General features: G+C 38.6%; 1 protein-coding gene across 3 annotated transcripts in view; it reads right to left on the bottom strand.

Moving 5' to 3' along the window:
* Window positions 1–447: 447 nt before the first annotated feature.
* Window positions 448–19,674, bottom strand: part of cntnap3 (contactin associated protein family member 3) — a 212,306-nt gene continuing 193,079 nt past the window's right edge. For 2 of the 3 annotated variants that reach the window (XM_017681680.2, XM_017681682.2), the window contains 3 exons: window positions 10,423–10,641; window positions 7,942–8,013; window positions 448–4,593 (listed from right to left, as the gene is read on the bottom strand). In XM_017681680.2, the coding sequence (XP_017537169.2) occupies window positions 4,397–4,593; window positions 7,942–8,013; window positions 10,423–10,641 (488 nt within the window). In that variant the 3' untranslated portion in view covers window positions 448–4,396. The remainder of the gene's footprint in view (window positions 4,594–7,941; window positions 8,014–10,422; window positions 10,642–19,674) is intronic. The other variant, XM_017681681.2, reaches the window with a different exon arrangement.

Here is a 19,674-nt window from a genome sequence, read left to right as displayed (position 1 = left end):
GAGACAGTAGCTTATCTGTTGTTTTGTGTTGGTCATCCTCTAGTCCTTCATCAGTGGTCACAGGACAGATATATTTGGTTGGTGGATTATTCTCAGTCCAGCAGTGACACTGATGTTTAAAAACTCCAGCAGCACTGCTGTGTCTGATCCACTTATACCAGCACATCACACACTGAAACACCACCACCACCACCACATCAGTTTTACTGCAGTGGTGAGAATGATCCACCACCCAGATAGTGTATTCAGAGAAACGGATGGACTAAAGTCTGTAACTGTAGAAAGTGGAGCTGATAAAATGCACAATAAGCGTAGATACAAGGAGATATACAGAATAAAGGGTCTGGTTGGGGTGTGTGTCACAAACTCTAGAATTAACTTGGAAAGGATAAATAACAACACAGGTTTCTTTCGTTGGTGGAACAGATTGATGTAACTCACTCCAAATTTAAGTTCATTGATTTATTTCCAGATTTGAACATGACAGTATCAGTTATAAACAACCCGGGTATATGAAGAGCCTCAACACTGTACAAGATCAATATCAGTCACCCACAGCTCACCTCTCACTCACACTATACTTACTCAATAAGTTTATCACAGCTGTATCACTTCATAAAGTTCCCAACACCAAATGGAGAAGTTTTTGAGACAGAACATTGTTGTGTCCTTGTTGATGCTCAATTAGACGTGTTATACCACTGCCAACTGGCCAGTTGTGCTCTAAAAGAAGAATGGGCCCAGACTGTGCACGGCACAACTGGGATTCAAACCTGAATGCAATGCTTAGGGTTTCCTTCTTGTGTGTAGTAGTTGGACACAACATGAAGTACCACAGTTATTGAAATGGGCTCACTTCCCAAACAGATTAGGCCTCCTTCCTTTCTGGATTACACCGCGATTCCCCTACGATGCCTAATCTGTGTCCGGGAAACCGGCCCATAGAGACATTTAGAGTGGGAAAATTTGGCGCCTGATGATTACAGGATGAGTAGTGCTGGCACCTTTTTTTGCCTCCGTACAGTTCCAATGTAATGTAAAGGTAATAGAGTATCGCTGTCGTAACAAAACCTTGTACTTCTGAAATCATAACTTTAGAGGAGATGTTAAGGTAACATTAGAATCTTCACATCAATGTAGTTAGTGTAATTCAATGGTATCCAAGTAATTTTGTATCATTTCTCTTGGTTATTTACACAGATTATTTTAATCCCTCTATTGGTGCCTGTAACATTTGCTTTAAACCATTAACCATTAACAATTCTTCAGTAAGAGCTAGTAAAGAACACAATGATAACCTGAAGGAATTCAAAACGGGTCATTTTTTAAACTGTATTATTCACAGACTCATCAACAGTGTACTACAGATGTCATCAGAATAAAATTAAATCCCTGTTTTTAGATTAAAATTTAATTTGCTATTCAGCACAGCTACTTTTCACTAATCATATTTGCTTTAAGATGTATTTTATGTATTTAGGTTGGAAAGCTTAATCAGTTCAAACAGCATGAAACTGTACTGACATTTACTGTGCTTGCACTGACTTACTAGACTTTTCAGAGGCTACCCCCTCAGTCTGTTACAGGTAATCTCAACTGGGGCTGTAATATTTGCAATTGTTCACAAACGTTGCCTGAAACAGAGTTTACATTTCTATTTGTAGTAAGTTTAGTGTATAAACAATGAATACATTTACATGCACCCAATAATCTGAACATAATCTGATTTCTGACGTTATCTGATTACTCAAATGGTCATGTAAACAGCATACCTTGTCTTCTTATATCAGAGTAAGGTCTAGAAATCTAATTAAGAAATCCGATAAAGAGCTGGACTTTAGCTCAGTAATCAGATTTCTCAGTGCAGGTAGACTCTTACTCTGATTTCTTTCACATTCTCAGTTCTGTGCATGTGTGACAACAGACAACAGTACCAGAAAAAGGCAAGCAGTGTTGTCAGCCAACTACATGCTTGACGAAACGAAGGATTTAAATATTCTTCATCTTCTAGATGATGTATATTCATATTTTCAGGCAGTGTGGCACAATGTTTTTAAATGGATGTAGTTTGAGGTTCACATTACCTTTACGTCACATCTTCTTCTGTGAGTTTATTGGCTGGTTGCAAAGCAGAAATCTGATTACTGCATGACTCATGTAAACCCCTTTCCCCCTTATCTGACAAGTGCATATAAACATGTTGATTTGGATTCCCAACAAAATCAGATTTTTGGCAGTTATCGGATTATTAAGTGCATGTAAACCCACTCATTGATTTATCTTGCTCCACAGTTTGCTATGAAACAAAATGTGTTAGGTTGTGCCTCACCCTCCCTGACAAAGTTTTAATACAACAGCGATGTGTTGTGGTTTGCTTTATGAAAAGCTTTACCTTTACCCTCTTCATAAACACACACCCAAGTCGGTTTTTAATAGTATTTCTATTTTTGGATAGAAGCTTTATTCTAATCACACAATTAGAAACACAAATATGAGCAGAACTGCTCTTGGTTCCACGGACCTTTGTGTAGCTCACTTGAGTCGTTATTTTTCCATTCAGAGACATTCAGTACCACCTTATCACCAACCAAGCTGTAACAATACAATCATTACAAACAGCCATACATCACCATACACTGAAATATCCAGAGTGAAACAGAGTGTACAGGACTTTCCAAAGGATCTCGAAAAAATAACTTTGCGGTTGGTTTGTTGTCGTTCGCCTCAGTGGCCTTTCAAAATGAAAACGAGTGTTCAGCAAACTTATGACTCTCGTTCAGAGAGCTTAATGGAGTCATGTATATTTCATGTGCTTTGGGAGAATGGAATATAAAGAACCGTATTATCTGATTGGCAGCCACATAAATGAGTAGTCAAACATCCAAGGCCATTTGGATAGCAGTGAGTGTTGTGGTGTTGGGTAGCGTAATGCTAAATGCTAGAATCTTTCACAGTCAGAACAGCACCGTAATGCTAATAATGAATTAGGCCACAGGCTGTGTATTTCTTGTGCTTAACTTTGCCTCTCTTATTTACTCGAGCAGACAGAAGAGTAAAGCAGATTCATACTTGAAACTTCCAGAAATTGGTCCAGAAACCAGGTCCAGGAAAGAGTTAGCAAATGAAGCTAGCAGTCAATGAAATGTGTAACCCGAAGAGGTTTGCCTGTGACAGTGTGATACTATTCCTCCTAAACAACCTAGTAAGCTATGGCCATTTTTGTATATGTCTGTAGAGGCTGCATTAAGCATTTGAGCATCCAGTGCATTTTGGATTGACAGCAAGATAGAAGAATGAAGATGCTGGGATGTGGTGATATTTTCAATACTATCTTGATGGCTTGTTATTCATCACGTCGCTGTCAGCGTTCAGATTAGCATCCTAGCACTATTTTATCTGGGGAATTATGCACAAACTGGCAGATGGATAAGTAGTGTATTTTCATAGGATTAACATAAAAACTGAGAAAAAAGGAAAAATCCATTTGTGCAGAGTGAAGCTAACAATCACTGAGACGTTTAGCATCATGTTTTTTTTTTTCTTCTAAGCTGTGCTCTTTGCAGGTGGTTTGTGCTGGTATTTGATGGCATTAAGAAGCAATTACAATTTATTTTTGTCCAGGAAATGCAGAGAAAGCGCTGAGGAGCACTTAGAATGTTTGCTGAGACATACCTCCCTTCCGTCTAATGGAAACTACGAGTGGGCAAAAGAAACGAGGGCAGAGCCGGCTGAGCGAACAGCGCCAAACCCCTTCCAATTCAGGAACTACCAAAACACAGGAGATGAGCACATCTACACAAGGTTTGTTTTTGATGTTTTGAGTGCTTTCATCCACTTAAAAACAGGAAAGACTTAAACCGCCATTGTACCGTTCTGCATGTGTTCATTAGTGTAAAAATCTCATGTATACAACACAAATGCCATTATTTCACATACATTCCAGTTACCACTTCAGACATTTATTTCAGCCAAGTTATACGACGTATTTAAGTCTTTCGGTTCTAGATGTAAGTCGACGGATCTTTTCATTAAATGTAATACTGAAGAACGTCTTTTAAAAGGCAAAATAAGAAGGTAACCATTACAAAGATATTATTTCAACATGTACATTTCAAAAGAATATTTACAGTTGATGATCATTATACACACCTTAGAAACAATACTATCTGAGCCAATTGTTTTTGGACCTTTAAGCCTATGTACAAAAAAAACAGGAGGGACAGCTTGTTCTTCCTCTTCATGTCCTGATCCAGCAACCGGTGACAGTTTCTGAGGGTTTTTTCCTCTGCATAACGCCCCATGAATGTTAATGTCTAGGCTTGGCAAGGCATTTCTGTCCTCTGCTTTGCTGGATTAGTCCAAAGTTTGGGTAAATAGGTGTTGGAGGAGGGCGTCATCATATGAAGTACTCTTTTTGGGTGTCACTGATTATGCTCTGCGAGTGGGGGTCAGTGTTGAAGGGAGTTTCGGGACTGTCCTCTGGTTTGGTTCCTTTAGGCTGCTGTGTTTGACAAGTCTCTTTTCGTCTGTAGAGGAATCTTGCCATCACAGCCAGAGCAGCCAGGATCACGAATATCACGACTGCGATTACGCCTGGAAATATGGAACATGACGTTCAAAATTAGTCACCACTTTATGCAACCGTGAAGAAGAGGCCAAAGAACAAAACAGCAGTATGCACATGAATACTGCTGCTCTAGTTCCTAAAACTAAACCCATTTCAAAAGATTTCTTATTAAAAACCATAAAACTTGCCCTCACTTCTTCTTTTCAAGATAACAGTGCTGTGACATTGCTTGTGAAGGTGCTATGACAGCATCATCACTTTTGCATCCGTAATCTATGCAATCAATGAGAGGAGAGGCCACCTGACATCTTTAAACTCCTTTTCAAGTCAGATTAAATAACCTCAGTTTTCAAACACACAGTGGAGGAAAGCAGTTGAGTGAAGCATTAATCCTATGCTTTAACCTTATGTGCTAACATAGATAAAAATAATGGGGTTGGAGCAGTTAGTGTTTCATTTGACTCGCCTATTAGGGAAATTAGCAGCACTGTGACTTTGAAGATGCTGTGATAGCATCATCACTTTTGCATCCATAGTCTATGTGATCAGTGGAAGAGGAGCCTTGCCACTTTGTCATTTTCAGGTCAGCGTAAATAATCAGTTGTCACACACAAAGTAGTAAAACAGTTGAAGTGTTACGCTAATACTTTACCCTAAAATCTTAACATGGATTACAAAAAAAATTGGGTTTTGATCATTTTTGTTTGTTATCTATTAGCAAAATTAGCGCTTTTGGGTGATTTTTAGGTGAAAACTGCCATTTTCTTACATTTTGCACTAAATTAAGAGTGAATTTAAAGAAATCTAGTAAATTTGCTGCTCATAGCTGCTGACTGCTTTAGCCCAGGTACTTATATTACCTTAAATTCCCCTTGAGGTTTTTACTGACTTCCTCAAAAGTACATCTATCCGCTAGTAAAACTGAGCAAAATAAGTGATTCTGCAACTGAATGTTTTCACACAGTGAAGTAAAACCGAAGCATTACCCTGAAATGCTAACAAGGACAGAAATGATGGTTGGACTAGTTAGCATTATCCCATTTGAATCACCTATTAGCAAAAAATTGCTTTTTGGATGAAGCATGCTTGAAGTTTTAGTTTCAAACTTTTCATATTTTGCACTGAATTAAGAGAAAGTTTTTTTTTAAAAGTAAAAGTAAACCATTTTTCTATCCTGCTGTTCATAAATTAGCTGCTGATTTAGTGCAGTTACTTAAACTAGCATGTTAGCGGTGTGTAAATGGTTGTAGCACTGTGTTCAAGAACGTCTGATTAATCTGGATTTCAAATGAATATCAGTGGATGAAACTGAACAAAGTAACTGATATTTCAGTCAATAGTTTTACACACAGTGGAATCAAAGAGTTGCTAAAGCTTTACTTTAAAAAGCTAATACTTTAACCTTAGATGCTATCATGGATAACAAAAAACAGGTGGTTGCACCAGTTAGCATTACGTCATTACTTTTTGAAGAAAAATGCTTTTACTTCTATCCGAAAACTGACATTTTCATACATTTTGCACTGAATTAAGATTGAGTTTAAAGATATGAGGAGAACTGCTTTTTCGGTCCTGCTGTGAACACTTCTAACAGCTTTGGTAATTAAATTAGCGAGTCAGTGGAGTAGTAACAGTTTTAGCTCAGTCTTCAGGCAGGTCAGATTGATTTAGATTTATATTCTCATTAAGGCTTTGTAGTGACAATAAAAATGGACATCTATCAACTAATAAACACTGAGCAAAGTAGTTTAAATTGCTGTTAGATTTTCACACACAATGGAGTAAAAGACCTGCCTTAAGCATTAAGCTAACACTAACCTTAAATGCTAAGAAAAGCAAAAAAAGATGGTTGTAGCATTATCTTATTTGAGTCACTTATTAGCAAAATTAGCACTTTGGGGATGAAGCATGCTATTAGCACATATTTTACGCTGTATTAAGTATGAAAATCAAGTCAACTGTTTTTTTATGTCCTGCTGTTAACAGCTGCTAACTGCTTTGGTGCAGAGTTACTTAGATTAGCAAGTTAGCAGCGGCAGCAGCCTTCAGTTCATTTAAATTCAGATTCTCACTAATGTACATCTATCAGCGCCCGGAACTGAACAAAGTAACTGATATTGATGTCAAAGGTTTTACACAAAATAAGGTAGAAGAGTTGCTAAAGCTTTAAGCTAATACTTTAACCTTAAATGCTGACATAGGTAACATATACAGATGGTTGCTCCAGTTTAGCTCCTCTGCTAGCAAACCTAGCGCTTTTAGATGAAGCAAGGTTTTAATTCCTTGTGAAAACAGACATTTCCTTATGTTTTGCACTGAATTAGGAGTGAGTTTAAAGATGTCAGGAGAACTGCTTTTCCTCTTGATCACTGTGAACCTCTTTGGTGCTTAAATTAGCCAGTTAGCGGTGGGTAAACAGTTTTAGCACAGTCTTCAGGAAGGTCAGATTAATACACATTTATATTCATTAAGGTTTGGTTGATTAAATGTTCATCTATCAGCTAGTAAAACTGAGCAAAGTAACTGATACTACTGTCAAAGGTTTGTGACCTAGTCCATCCTATCATACACACACACACAGTCTCTTAGCTTAGCACTGGGACACAGCCTAATTTACCCTGAATAGCTTTTACCTACTGTCAGAGGAAGACATTTGCAAAATATTTCTCTCCTTTGTGTTCAGCTAAGCATGGTCCATTTAATTATGATGGCTAAAAGAAATGTCTAATTGAAGCGCCCGAATACATCTCAACTCAATTTAATGCCACATTACTGTGGTTCTAAAAAGGACAAAGTATTTGAAGATAGTGGTAAAACTTCTATAATCAGCAAATAATTTCTTTAAACGTTTAATTAGTTTTGGTGTCCTTTGTGAATTCCTTTCTATTTACAGATAACTTTGGACAACTTTCCATATTCAGCCAACATAAAAGCAGGAATTAATCAGCCATTACTTGAAGCCAATGACATGTCTTAACGTACGATTAGCTCTCTTTAAAACTGTTTTTCTGAATCCTCCGAATACTTGGACCCAGGTAGCGTCACAGGGGTCGGTCTAAGTCTGAAGACTTTGAAGTCTCCCACTACAGACTGGAAATTGTTAAACAAGGATGATTAAGGTTTTCCATTATGAATCTTATGTCTTAACAGAGTGATTCATCCATTCTTAAAACCTTAGAGGTGAGCTTGTGAAGTTACAGCTTCAGACCTACAATGAGAAGGATAGCAAAAGCTGAAGAGAGCAGGAAAGCAAATAAAATCAAACAACTATGACAGAGGAGTAAATGAAATAGGGCTGGACGGCAGCTTCCGTGGAGGCATGGTCATTTTCTCATCAAATCAAAGTGAGAAAAGTGCACTGAGATCACCGTTACCTCCAATCAAAGCTGAGTCACTGCTGATTGCATTGACTACTGGCTCGCCTGTACCTACGGTACCGAAATGATCTACGGCAGAAAGAAGAGACAGACAGAGCATCAGCACGATTCAAACACTCGTCATTCCAAGGACGTGGCTCATTGAATAGTACATCTCCAGCCCATGAAAAGGCAATAAAGCGCGAAAGTGGAAAAAGAGAGAAGAAAGATTATGCAAATTAAATTCTCTCTCATGCAGATTAATAAACTGATTGGCCACGTTTGAATCATTATGCTGCTAATTTAATTAGGGATGTGGATGTATTCAGTGAGCCATTGATAAAGTTTTCTCTTTTTTTTTTTGTGAAATTAGACACTGAGGAAGAAAAACAAAGTGCAAAAGATATGAAACTCACCTTTCTGTACTAAATTTCAAACAAGCGCTTTTGAAAGCAAGGGGCACTTCATGCGATTTGGAATAAGCTTAAGTAGGTAGGACTTAGAGAGAACAGAGAGTTTGGTGAAAGTTTTGTTTGGTTTGAGAGTTTGGTTTCCTTCTTCCTCCCAATGTAGATGATAAGCCATTGCATGTTTGGTGTTTGATTCTTTAGCTTTGCACTGGAGCTATAAAGCTAATGTAGCTAACAAGTAATGGAAACTATGTCTGAAGTCATGTAGTCATTCTGTCGTAGGCATTATTCCTATAGGTCGAACTCCGGGTCTAAATATTCTTTATAGCACTATTTGAACGGGATAAGTTTTACATGAAAAAGTGGGGTAATGTAATTTAAACTGGCCTTTTTCAGTGGTTTCAGTCCCATTTGAATGGACCATGTCAGGTATTTTTACCGACCGCACACTCCTGCTTTAGTAAAGATTCTGCTACTTTTACCTTCCATAAACCAAACAGTAGAAATAACTTATTATATTAGTTCCATACGACTCAACATGTTGATAAAAATGCTTTCACGTGCTGTTGAAAAGGAGTTTCCTAAGTATGGAGGCAGTCGAAGAAGCACTGTTCTCTGTGGCTAAAATCAAGCCAGTATGTAATATTACTGTCTTATCTCACATGCACAACTCAGAACATATAAAAATTACATAAAAAGATGTTGACTGTTTCCTGAGATATTCCCAAGATAATGATGATCCTAATGACATACTTGATTCACTTAAGACAGCAAGGTAAATGGTTAGGGTAAACATAATAATGGCTAAATGAAACATTTTGACAGTTTTCTAGTCTTTTCTGGAGTAAAAGTGGTGTGTAAATCGAGTAGCCACTCCCATGCTTTTCATATATACTGAGATTTCTTGACCTGTGAGTTGCTCATGAACATTACAGACATTCTGTGGTAGACTGGCATTACCTCACCTCCCCCACGGAAAACTAATCCTGTCCGAATTGGGCTTATAACAAAAAGATACGGCATTGTGAAAATTCAGCACTGTTGCATCCTGTGGTGAACTGAAATGTTTCAAAGCTGATATATTTTGCACACCGTATGGACATTTTCCCTCCGAATGTCACTAGATAAGGAGCTAAAATACAACTAATGCTACATGCAAGCTAACACTGCTGTGCACTGAATTGACAACATAGCGTGCAGCTTCACCAAAGTACCCCACACAATGCAGTAGGTTTTGTCAGGTGTGGCCGGTAAGAGGCTTTGGCAGATTTAGACTGCAGCTTGAGGTAGTAGACCTACATTCATATGACAATTTCAGTATGCAGTTATAGTTTGCTTGTAGCATGTATGTAGCATCATTCGTATTTTGTCTGCTAAATGAATCTTATAATTGAGAGGATCTAGTGACACTGTGAAAAAATCTACACAGGACAAAACGTATCGGTTTTGGGGCATTTTAGTTTACCATAAATTCAATAGTGGCAATTCAAAGGCTGCTTGTTTTTCCCATTGAGAAAACCAGCTTAGACTCAAGGGTTCCTAATATGGGCATGACGCCAACTACAGAACGATGCACACTTCAGAGATCTATCACATCTATAATGCTAACTGCATGCCTGTATCATCACACTCTTGCCTTTAAGTAATAAACTTGAATGACAAAATGGTCACTTTGAGATGGCTGCTAATACTGTCTTTAGCTGTGTAACTAACTATCGACCATTTCTATTTGGATATTTATATTATTAATAGATAACAGATCACATAAGCAAGTCTACTCTTTAGACTTGGTTAGACTCTTTAGCATGGTTTGCGGTAAGTGATACTGACTGGTTCAAGCTTCCCTTACTTGTTAGCTACATTAACCTCGTAGCTCCTGTGCAAATCTGGTGAAGAAAACAAGATGGCTGTTTATATGCAGTGTATTTTAGTCCATTGTGTTAAATGTACAAATAAAAATGATTCATTTTTACATTTACCTTCGAGGAAGGTGAGATAATGTAGATTTTTTTGCTGAACTGCTGCTTTAAGTCAGAGTGAATGTGAGGGAAGTTTCGCTCTCTAACCTGTATGAATTAGCCAGCCTTACCGGAGAGTGAGTGGGTGGTCTCTGCTGCGTAGGGGCTGGATGATGATGAGGATCCACAGTTGGATTCCGTCAGTGGACCTGTGACAATGACAGGACTGGTGTCTGGATATAGTAGCGCTGCCTTCAAAGGAGCTATGGAGTTAAACTGGACAACTGACAGGCAACCTGTGAAGCCCAGAGAATTCAGCCGGGCTATCTCTGGATCCATCTCGCCCGATTCTGTGCAGATAGAGAGAGAGAGACGGAGAGAGGGACGGAGGGACAGGGACAGAGGGAGAGGGATAGAGAGTGAGATAATAGATAAAACATCGACAGCTACTTGGGCTGAGGAATTTATCATTAACACTTGAAAAATCCAGTTCTTCCAGGGTTCATGAAAGGGTTCTTCTGTTGTTACAAGCTTGGCATCATAACCATAGTAGAACCGTTTCCCAAAAGGTGCTATATAGAACCATCGACAGCGCATTCTCCATCAATCTGAAGAACCCTTTCAGGATGCATAGAGCTCTTTAATAATGCAGAGAGTTCTTTGAGCATTAATGGTTCTATGTAGAACTCATTCAACCTGTTCTTCACAAAATATCTAACCTGAACCATAGCGAAGTGAAGACCTTGCTAAGATTTGTCAGGTACTATAACATAAGATGTTAAAATAATCCTATGTTTTACCCATATAGATGCAGCTGTCTGCCAAATTTACACAATGATGATGCTTTATGAATATGTATGTCTGGATTATCAGGCAGACTGTTGTGGTTTGTAATTTAAAGTAAACTGACTGTTTCAAGCTTTTGAAACAGTTCTCAGCCTTTTTGCAACTTAAGGCCTATGCAAACAACAACAGAAGCTTCTGCGACCCACAAAAAGATTATATCCATCTAGGCTGGCTTGCCTAAAAGCAAAATGATTCTTAAATGGCAGAGTAATGTAGTCTATTGTAATGTGCATAATCGTGTGTACTGTAGCCTATTATATATGTGTGTGTGTGTGGGTATATATATATATATATATATATATATATATATATATATATATATATTACACATACACACACACACTCTTCTGGTCCATTCTTTATGAAATGTATGCACAATGTAAAGGACAACAGGCATTTTCAAATGATGTCAAACTGAAAAATAACAAAAATAGAGATACAAGGTTTTCCTCTGACAGCAGCAACACACACACACACACATATATGTGTGTATGTGTGTATATATATATACACACACACACAACACCAATTCCAATGAAGTTGGGATGTTGTGTAAAACAAATAAAACCAGAATACGATGATTTGCAAATCCTTTTTAACCTATATTCAATTGAATACACTACAAAGACAAGATATTTAATGTTCAAACGCATAAACTTTATTGTTTTTTGCAAATACTCACATTTTGAATTTGATGCCTGCAACACGTTCCAAAGAAGTTGGGACAGGGGCATGTTTACCACTGTGTTACATCATCTTTCCTTTTAACAACACTCAATAACTGTTTGGGAACTGAGGACACTAATTGTTGAAGCTTTGTAGGTGGAATTCTTTCCCATTCTTGCTTGATGAACTTCAGTTGTTCAACAGTCCGGGGTCTCCTTTGTCATATTTTGCTCTTTATAATGTGCCACACATTTTCAATGGGAGACAGGTCTGGACTGCAGGCTGGCCAGTCTAGTACCCGCACTCTTTTACTACAAAGCCACGCTGTTGTAACACGTGCAGAATGTGGCTTGGCATTGTCTTGCTGAAATAAGCAGGAAGTCCCTGAAAAAGACGTTGCTTGGATGGCAGCATATGTTGCTCCAAAACCTGTATGTACCTTTCAGCATTAATGGTGCCTTCAGAGATGTGTTAAGAAGTTACCCATTCAATGGGCACTAACACACCCCCAGACCATCAGAGATGCTGGCTTTCAAACTTTGCGCTGATAACAATCTGGACAGTCCTTTTGCTCCTTGGCCTGGAGGACACGACGTCCACGATTTCCAAAAAAAATTAAAATGTGGACTCGTCAGACCACAGGACACTTTTCCACTTTGCGTCAGTCCATCTCAGATGAGCTCGGGCCCAGAGAAGCCGGCGGTGTTTCTGGGTGTTGTTGATATGTGGCTTCGCTTTGCATGGCAGAGTTTTAACTTGCACTTGTAGATGGAGCGACAAACTGTGTTCACTGACGATGGTTTTCTGAAGTGTTCCTGAGCCCATGTGGTAATATGCGTTACAGAATGATGTCGGTTTTTAAAGCAGTGCCGCCTGAGGGATCGAAGGTCACGAGCATTCAATGTTGGTTTTCTGCCTTGCCACTTACTTGCAGAGATTTCTCCAGATTCTCTGAATCTTTTGATGATATTATGGACTGTAGATGATGATAATCCCTAAATTCCTTGCAATTGCACATTGAGAAATGTTGTTCTTAAACTGTTGGACTATTTGCTCACGCAGTTGTTCACAAAGTGATGAACATCAGCCCATCCTTGCTTGTGAACGACTGAGCCTTTCAGGGATGCTCCCTTTATACCGAATCATGACACCTGTTTCCAATTAACCTGTTGACCTGTGGAATGTTCCAAACAGGTGTTTTTTGAGCATTCCTCAACTTTCCCTGTCTTTTGTTGCCCCTGTCCCAACTTCTTTGGAACGTGTTGCAGGGTTCAAATTCAAAATCAGTGAATATTTGCAAAAAACAAAGTTTATCCGTTTGAACATTAAATATCTTTGTCTTTGTAGTGTATTCAATTGAATCCAGGTTGAAAAGGATTTGAAAATCATTGTATTCTGTTTTTATTTATTTTTTACACATCATCCCAACTTCATTGGAACACACACACACACACAAACAAAACGAATGCCCTCATACAGGGTGACAGTCTTCTTTGCAGATTCCTCTCCCTGAAAAAACTGTAAATTTGCCCAGTATGTATTCTGAACGGAACTGTAAAATCTTGTGCACAGAGCTGCATAACTCCTGTTTAAAACGGGAGCAGCTTAAAGCTCAAGTTCATCTCAAATTTGACAAATTTTTGACTTTGTCAGCAGCAGCCATGAACATAGAGAAAATACATGCTGTCAGCAGCCACAACAAAAGCCAACTAAAATGCTTCTGTTAGCAAAGAGTTTTCAGTTCATAGCTGTTTGAAAACATGCCACCGGTAACGTTCACACCAAGCTATTGCATCGTGTGATAGCACAATTTTGTGCAGCAACTAACATATGACTGGGCTTTTATGTATTTTTACAGTAATTTCAATTGCAATGTAGTTTTAAAGTCTAAAAAAGTTTTTACTGCCTAAATAGTATATTTTAATTAATGGACTGAGAAAACTTAGGCTGCTAGACCTGCTTGCAGTAGGTTTAACATGAAGTTAACTCCTCAAGTAATGACAAGCATATAGGTCTCATATACAAGCATATAGCCCCCTCCCCCCATATTCAAACCCTGCTCTTAACTTGCTGGAGTTAAATTTGTAACCTCAATGGCAGCAGCTGGACCTCGCACACAGGGCTTGACAAAGCATGAGCCATTTCTCCTGCGGCTTGTATGCGTTAGTGTTACTCATATCGGCCCAGCCCTCATCACATGAACTGGAATAGCTCAGATTGTGTGACTAAACCGCTTTTGCCTCTGCTTCTTGCCCGAGAGCGTAAAGCTTTTAAAGCTACACACGGTGAATTCTAAAGCCATTTTGTGTAACTAGACTTTGCTGTGTACGAATGTTTATTCCTGAAGGATTTCTTTCAGATGCCTCTGGGGCTTGAAAGAAGTTTCCCACCCCTTTATGCGCCATCAGCAGACATTTTATATATATATATAAGCAAGTATATATAAAAAAGCAAATAGAGCTTTAAAACATGGAGGTTGATGTTATGGACTACTGCCTCTTATATCAAGACCGCTGTTTATGGATCTGAATGGAGTAACCTCACCTTCAACTATGTGTGTGTGTTTTTAGCTTTGTAGCAAAGACAGGGACTGGCACTTTGTTGTTTAAAACCATAAGATGTACTTCTAAAGCTTCAGGCTGATATCTGGGTTGCTAAAGGGAAATAAGAAGGCATTTGTTAGGGGTGCTGAAAATTTTATGCAGTGTATACACTATATATCCAAATTATCCAGGCGCCCCTTTAATAAGTGAACTCAGCTACTTTAAGGTCACCCATTGCTAACACTAGTAGTCACACAGCTTATATTTCTAAAGGCTGAGGACACCATGCCCAATGACAAGCATTGGCTAAAGGGGTATAAAGCCCCCCCCCCTGCACTGAGCTGAAGAGCAGTGGAACTGCATTCTCTAGAGTGATGGAGCTGCATCTGATACCTGTGCGATGCACTGGAGTGATCCAGAACTAATCATACCACATCAATACCTGAGATCACTAATGCTCTTGTGGTTAATTGCAATCCAATCCTCACAGCAATGTTCCAACATTTAGTGTAAAGCCTTCTCAGAAGAGTAGAGGCTGTTACTCCAGCAACAGGGGGACAAACACCTTATTTTTTCAGAAACACAAAGCACATGTGTCCACAAACTACTGGACATGGCGTCCAACAGGGACATTATAGAAAATGTCTATTTCAAGTTAACTTAAACGTTTGTAGAATTTTCATCAAACAGTAAATGTCTTAGGAAATAATAACTAGTGGACAAGTGATATTAATAACGCAATACAAGTAATCAATAATGAGGACAACAGTATATCTCTGGATAAGTCATTGATATTGTTAAATATTATTTTACTTTATTTGCCTTTATTAACTTTGTAACTTCTGTTCCCTTCTGTTTTCCCTAGCCATTTGGGTTAATCTCACTTGCATTTTCCATGTCTTTTCTTGGGTGATGTGTGGGGGCTGTGGAGAGCGGTCCTTTGTCATGTAACGACCCCCAATGGTTAGCCTATTTTGACATCTGGTTATCTATACCTCCAAATCTAGCAACAGGGAGACTGTAAATTCCTGGGTGGACCTCAACACATCTATTTTAATTACAAAGGTAGAGGCAGCCGGCCATCAAGTAGGGGGACCATTTGGAGCCGTTTAGACAAAGAGACAACTAGTGGGTGTGTTTTTAGCGGAGTGACTATAAGAGTGATGGTTGTCTAAGCTAAGTAGACTCGCTTGGTGGGAAGACGCGCGTTATTAAACTTCTTTTTCTTTGAGTCTCGACTCCTGTTTTCCTTCAAGAAACAAACGCTTGCCAGCAGAAGTCAACAATATCAACTACTGAGTTTCAACGGTGCAAAAGTGTGTCAACCAAAAATTCTAATGTGATTAATGCACATATTGAAAATATATGAATGAATCATGAAAAAATTCCACTACAAAATTAATTTTCCTACCTCTCTCCAGCCCTGGGATGGACATATGTAAATTACATATTGAATGGGTGGAGCTAAACATAGGTGGATACATGCACATCACCATTCAAAAGTCTGCAACCATTCTTTATCAATAAGAAACTCAATTTTTCTAAAGTTTTTCTTACTCTACAACTTATAATAAATAATAATAATAATGTCAGCTCCAAGTGTAAAGCTTAACAGATAATTTTAAATTAGTACTCAATTTCTTATTAAAGAAAATGACAGGTCAAATTAAAAGATAAATACCACAAGAGATCTTGACTGTCTAATAAAAGGTTGAATTGAGTTCCACAGTTTAATAACTGAACGAGTCTCTATGTTTTCTGTATTTTACTGAAGGTCAGTATCTGCAGATCTTAGATCAGGTGCTGGAGCATCAACAGACAGACACTTTGTCTTGTAGGTGGGTGCTTTACGGTCATTTAGAGCCTTATAGTTTTTAATATGTCAGAATAATAAATAAAACAAAGAAATGTTAGATGTGTTAGAGTGATATACAGAACTGTAGATGATTTCATAATGATTGAGAAGAATCATTCAAGAATCAAGTTACAGAATAGAATGGCTCTTATTTGTAAAGCAGTGATTAGATCTTGAGGCAGATAACTAGAAATGACTAAATGCACCAAATTTATCAATCAGTAACTTTTTAGTGTTCCCAAAAATAACTGATATATTGAAACATCTTGTCCACTCTCACATGTTTTCCCTGAGGTCCTCTTATGATGCTTGTATGAGTTTAATATGTTTTAATGTTAGCAGTTCCTTCCACCAAATTATAGTTCCTTAACATCAGCTTATTGCTATGTCAGCATAACGAACTCCACTCACTCACTGTACAGTCTGCTGTGAGCCTCGCCCTTTGAAGTTCTGACTGAGCCATAAAACTGCCGCAATATCAAGTTTAGCTCAGTGCTGTCTTTTTTTTGCTAATCAATATTAATGTTGTTTTGTTCCAGCCAGTCTGTAAAGCATCTTACAGCCCATTTTGTTTGGCGAATGGTATTGATTCTAGGCTGGTTGTTTAGCTGTTCTTCTGTCACAGCTGCTGACTGAAAAGCTGCTCAGTGGTGATGACAGTTTGGGTTTTTAGTGTAGTCTCATCTTCAGAGTCTGACCAAGTCATCTGCCGGTCAAATGTGACCTGAAAAGTATCCATTTTCTGTTTAAGCAAAAAGTAAGAAGTAAAAATGTTCAGATGGCTTGAGCTTAGCAACGGCATCTCAGTGGATTGATACCATGATGTTATGGCGAAATAACAGTACAGTTAGAACGCCACTCAACCAATCAGCTTGCGTGGCTAATGGAACTAACTGCTTTATAAATTAAAATGCTTTAGTTTTTGCAACATCACAAAAAAAATAAAGCATAAAATTTACTGTTTTTGTGTGTAGTTTCCATATATACTTTGTGGACTGGGAAGCCAACAGTACATTTTGAAACATAACAATGCTAACTACATCAAAAAGTCTATTTTATACTCAATTGACAATCTGTTACATTTAAATAAAGTGTGAAAAATAAAGTGTTTACATACTACAATAAAAAGAAACAAAAACAAAACTCTATCCTACAAGAGACAGTTTTTTTTCCAACCTTTCTTCAGCCCTTCTTTCAAAAGTATGAAGGCTGCTGCAGCACCTCCAGAGCCCCAACTTCTGCGGTTCCTGGATTGCTATTAATAAAGCAAGTAGGTGGGCTAATCTTGGATCAGATTCCTTTATTTTTATGGTGATCCTAGTGAGAAAAACTGAAGCCAACTATACTGCTTTATGAATCCTGGCCCTCAGCCCCTGCCTTCACTGTTCAAATGCTTCATGCATGTTTTGCGTCTGATTCTGTATTCATTATGGGCCAATTTGGTGGGGATGATCGATGGCAGGCTTTGCTGGGAATGACACAGAATCTGCTTTCATGCTGGCTCTCTAATCCCCTCCGATGACACACTATACGTGGGGTTGTGCGTAATTTGCTTCCAGGCTCAGGCTAACAACACAGGGGAGATCACGCAAAATAACGTGGACTGCGGCCTCCCCCAGCCTCCATTAAATCAGATCTAGCCGGATGTGGAAATCTGCGTAATTTGGTCAACTGCTCTCTGGGTAACAAGAATCGACCTAAAGAGCCAAACAAGGTTACACCGAGTCAAACAATATTGAGGGCCTAGGAGGATCGAAAGCTTTATGAGAAAAGTACACTCAGCCTAAAACTGGAGTGGACAGTGAAACATTTTTTCTCCCCCCATTGGCTCTTCTGCACTTTTGTGTGTCATTTCAAAGTACTGTAGTGTAAAAATGCAACGATGCATCATGATGTACTGATCTGAAAGCCATTATTCAACTGCAGTGATTGTGGAGTATTATAATCAGTAAAAGTTGATTATAATAATACACCTTCTTGTTTCTATGCTCATTGTCCAGTTTATCAGCTCCATTTTCTATATAGCTGCACTTTGTAGTGCTACAATAACAGACTGTAGTCCATCTGTTTCTCTGCAGACTTTGTTAGCCCCCTTTATGCTTTTCTTCAGTGGTCAGGACCCTCATGGAACCTAACAGCAGGTACTATTTGGGTGGTGGATCATTCTCAGCACTGCACTAACACTGTTGTGGTGGTGGTGTGTTAGTGTGGGTTGTGCTGGTATGAGTGGATCAGTGATTGGAACACCTGAATTTTATGATTTGAATGGGTGAGTGAGTACTTAATGTAGCTAGATGCTGCTTCCTACTTGTTGCTGGATCCTCTTACAAGCGAGTACCTTCATTTAGGAAAGCACCACACATAGTGGCCCATATAAGAATAATAAGCAAATATGTTACCTACTGCCCCCAACATCAAGGCCCATAGTTCTTCCCTACAAATGCACTTTACAGCCATGGCTATGAAGTACATTTATGTGAGCTTGTGTGACCTCAGAGGCAGGGTCCAGCAGTTAGCTAGCTAACTAGGTAGGTGCAGGTTACAGATATAACTTTGTACATAATGTAAGATATAACATGCAAGGGGTTAAAATACAGAACACAATATTATCGCACTAACAAAAATGCATGAGTTCTCAGAGATTAGCTGCAAATAGACCTGTAAATTAAGCACTATGACAGCTTGTTCGCCATTCTGCACCTTGAACTCACCATTCAGAGAGCAGCTGAGAAGAGCAAAGTGGTCTACTTTTCTGCGGGGGAAGCTCTAACATGTAGGGCCACTCACTGCTGCCACTGGTTGTTAACATTGCCTGGGAGATTCTACTGTCAATCATTTTGCATACTGACATGACAGTTAACTAAAACACAGGGGAATAAAGTAATCACTGCAGAATGATCCAGTACATCAGCTCAAATGCAATAGTGTTAAAAACTATACAGGAACTTTTCCTTATTTCCCTTATTTGTCAAAAATCTGTTGTTTATCACGCAAAAGATCAATCTGGTATAAATCTTATTTTGAGATAACGCCTCAATAGTAATCATAAAAAGAGGTCAATCTCTCAACTCTAACTGCCATCCTTTGTGTTCCATCTACTAAAAGGCTGTACTGGCCCATAAAGTTTCATGTTGGTGTGTCACACTTCGATGATCATAGTTTGTAGACACTCCCTAATCAGCTTTGTTGTTTCAGCAGTTCATAGAGATCGTATACTATGAACTTACAAAGGCATAACCACATGAATGTTTTGCACTCATCGTTTGAAATGATAAAAGTAAGAAAGCAACCATAAATGCAGAAATGAAAGTTTGCTGCTCACAAGACTTTGCTTTCTGTCCATGTTTCAGACTGTTAGTTTAAATCGGTCAAGTTATCAAGGGTTTGATTTGCAATCAGTCAAACTGCAGAATTTCATGGCACAACAAACAAAAATGAAGAGCTCCAGATCAGTCTGCTGCTGTAGAATCTGG

Source organism: Pygocentrus nattereri, chromosome 18 (genome assembly GCF_015220715.1).
Source record: "Pygocentrus nattereri isolate fPygNat1 chromosome 18, fPygNat1.pri, whole genome shotgun sequence".
NCBI lineage: Eukaryota > Metazoa > Chordata > Actinopteri > Characiformes > Serrasalmidae > Pygocentrus > Pygocentrus nattereri.
This window is presented reverse-complemented; position numbering and strand designations above follow the sequence as displayed.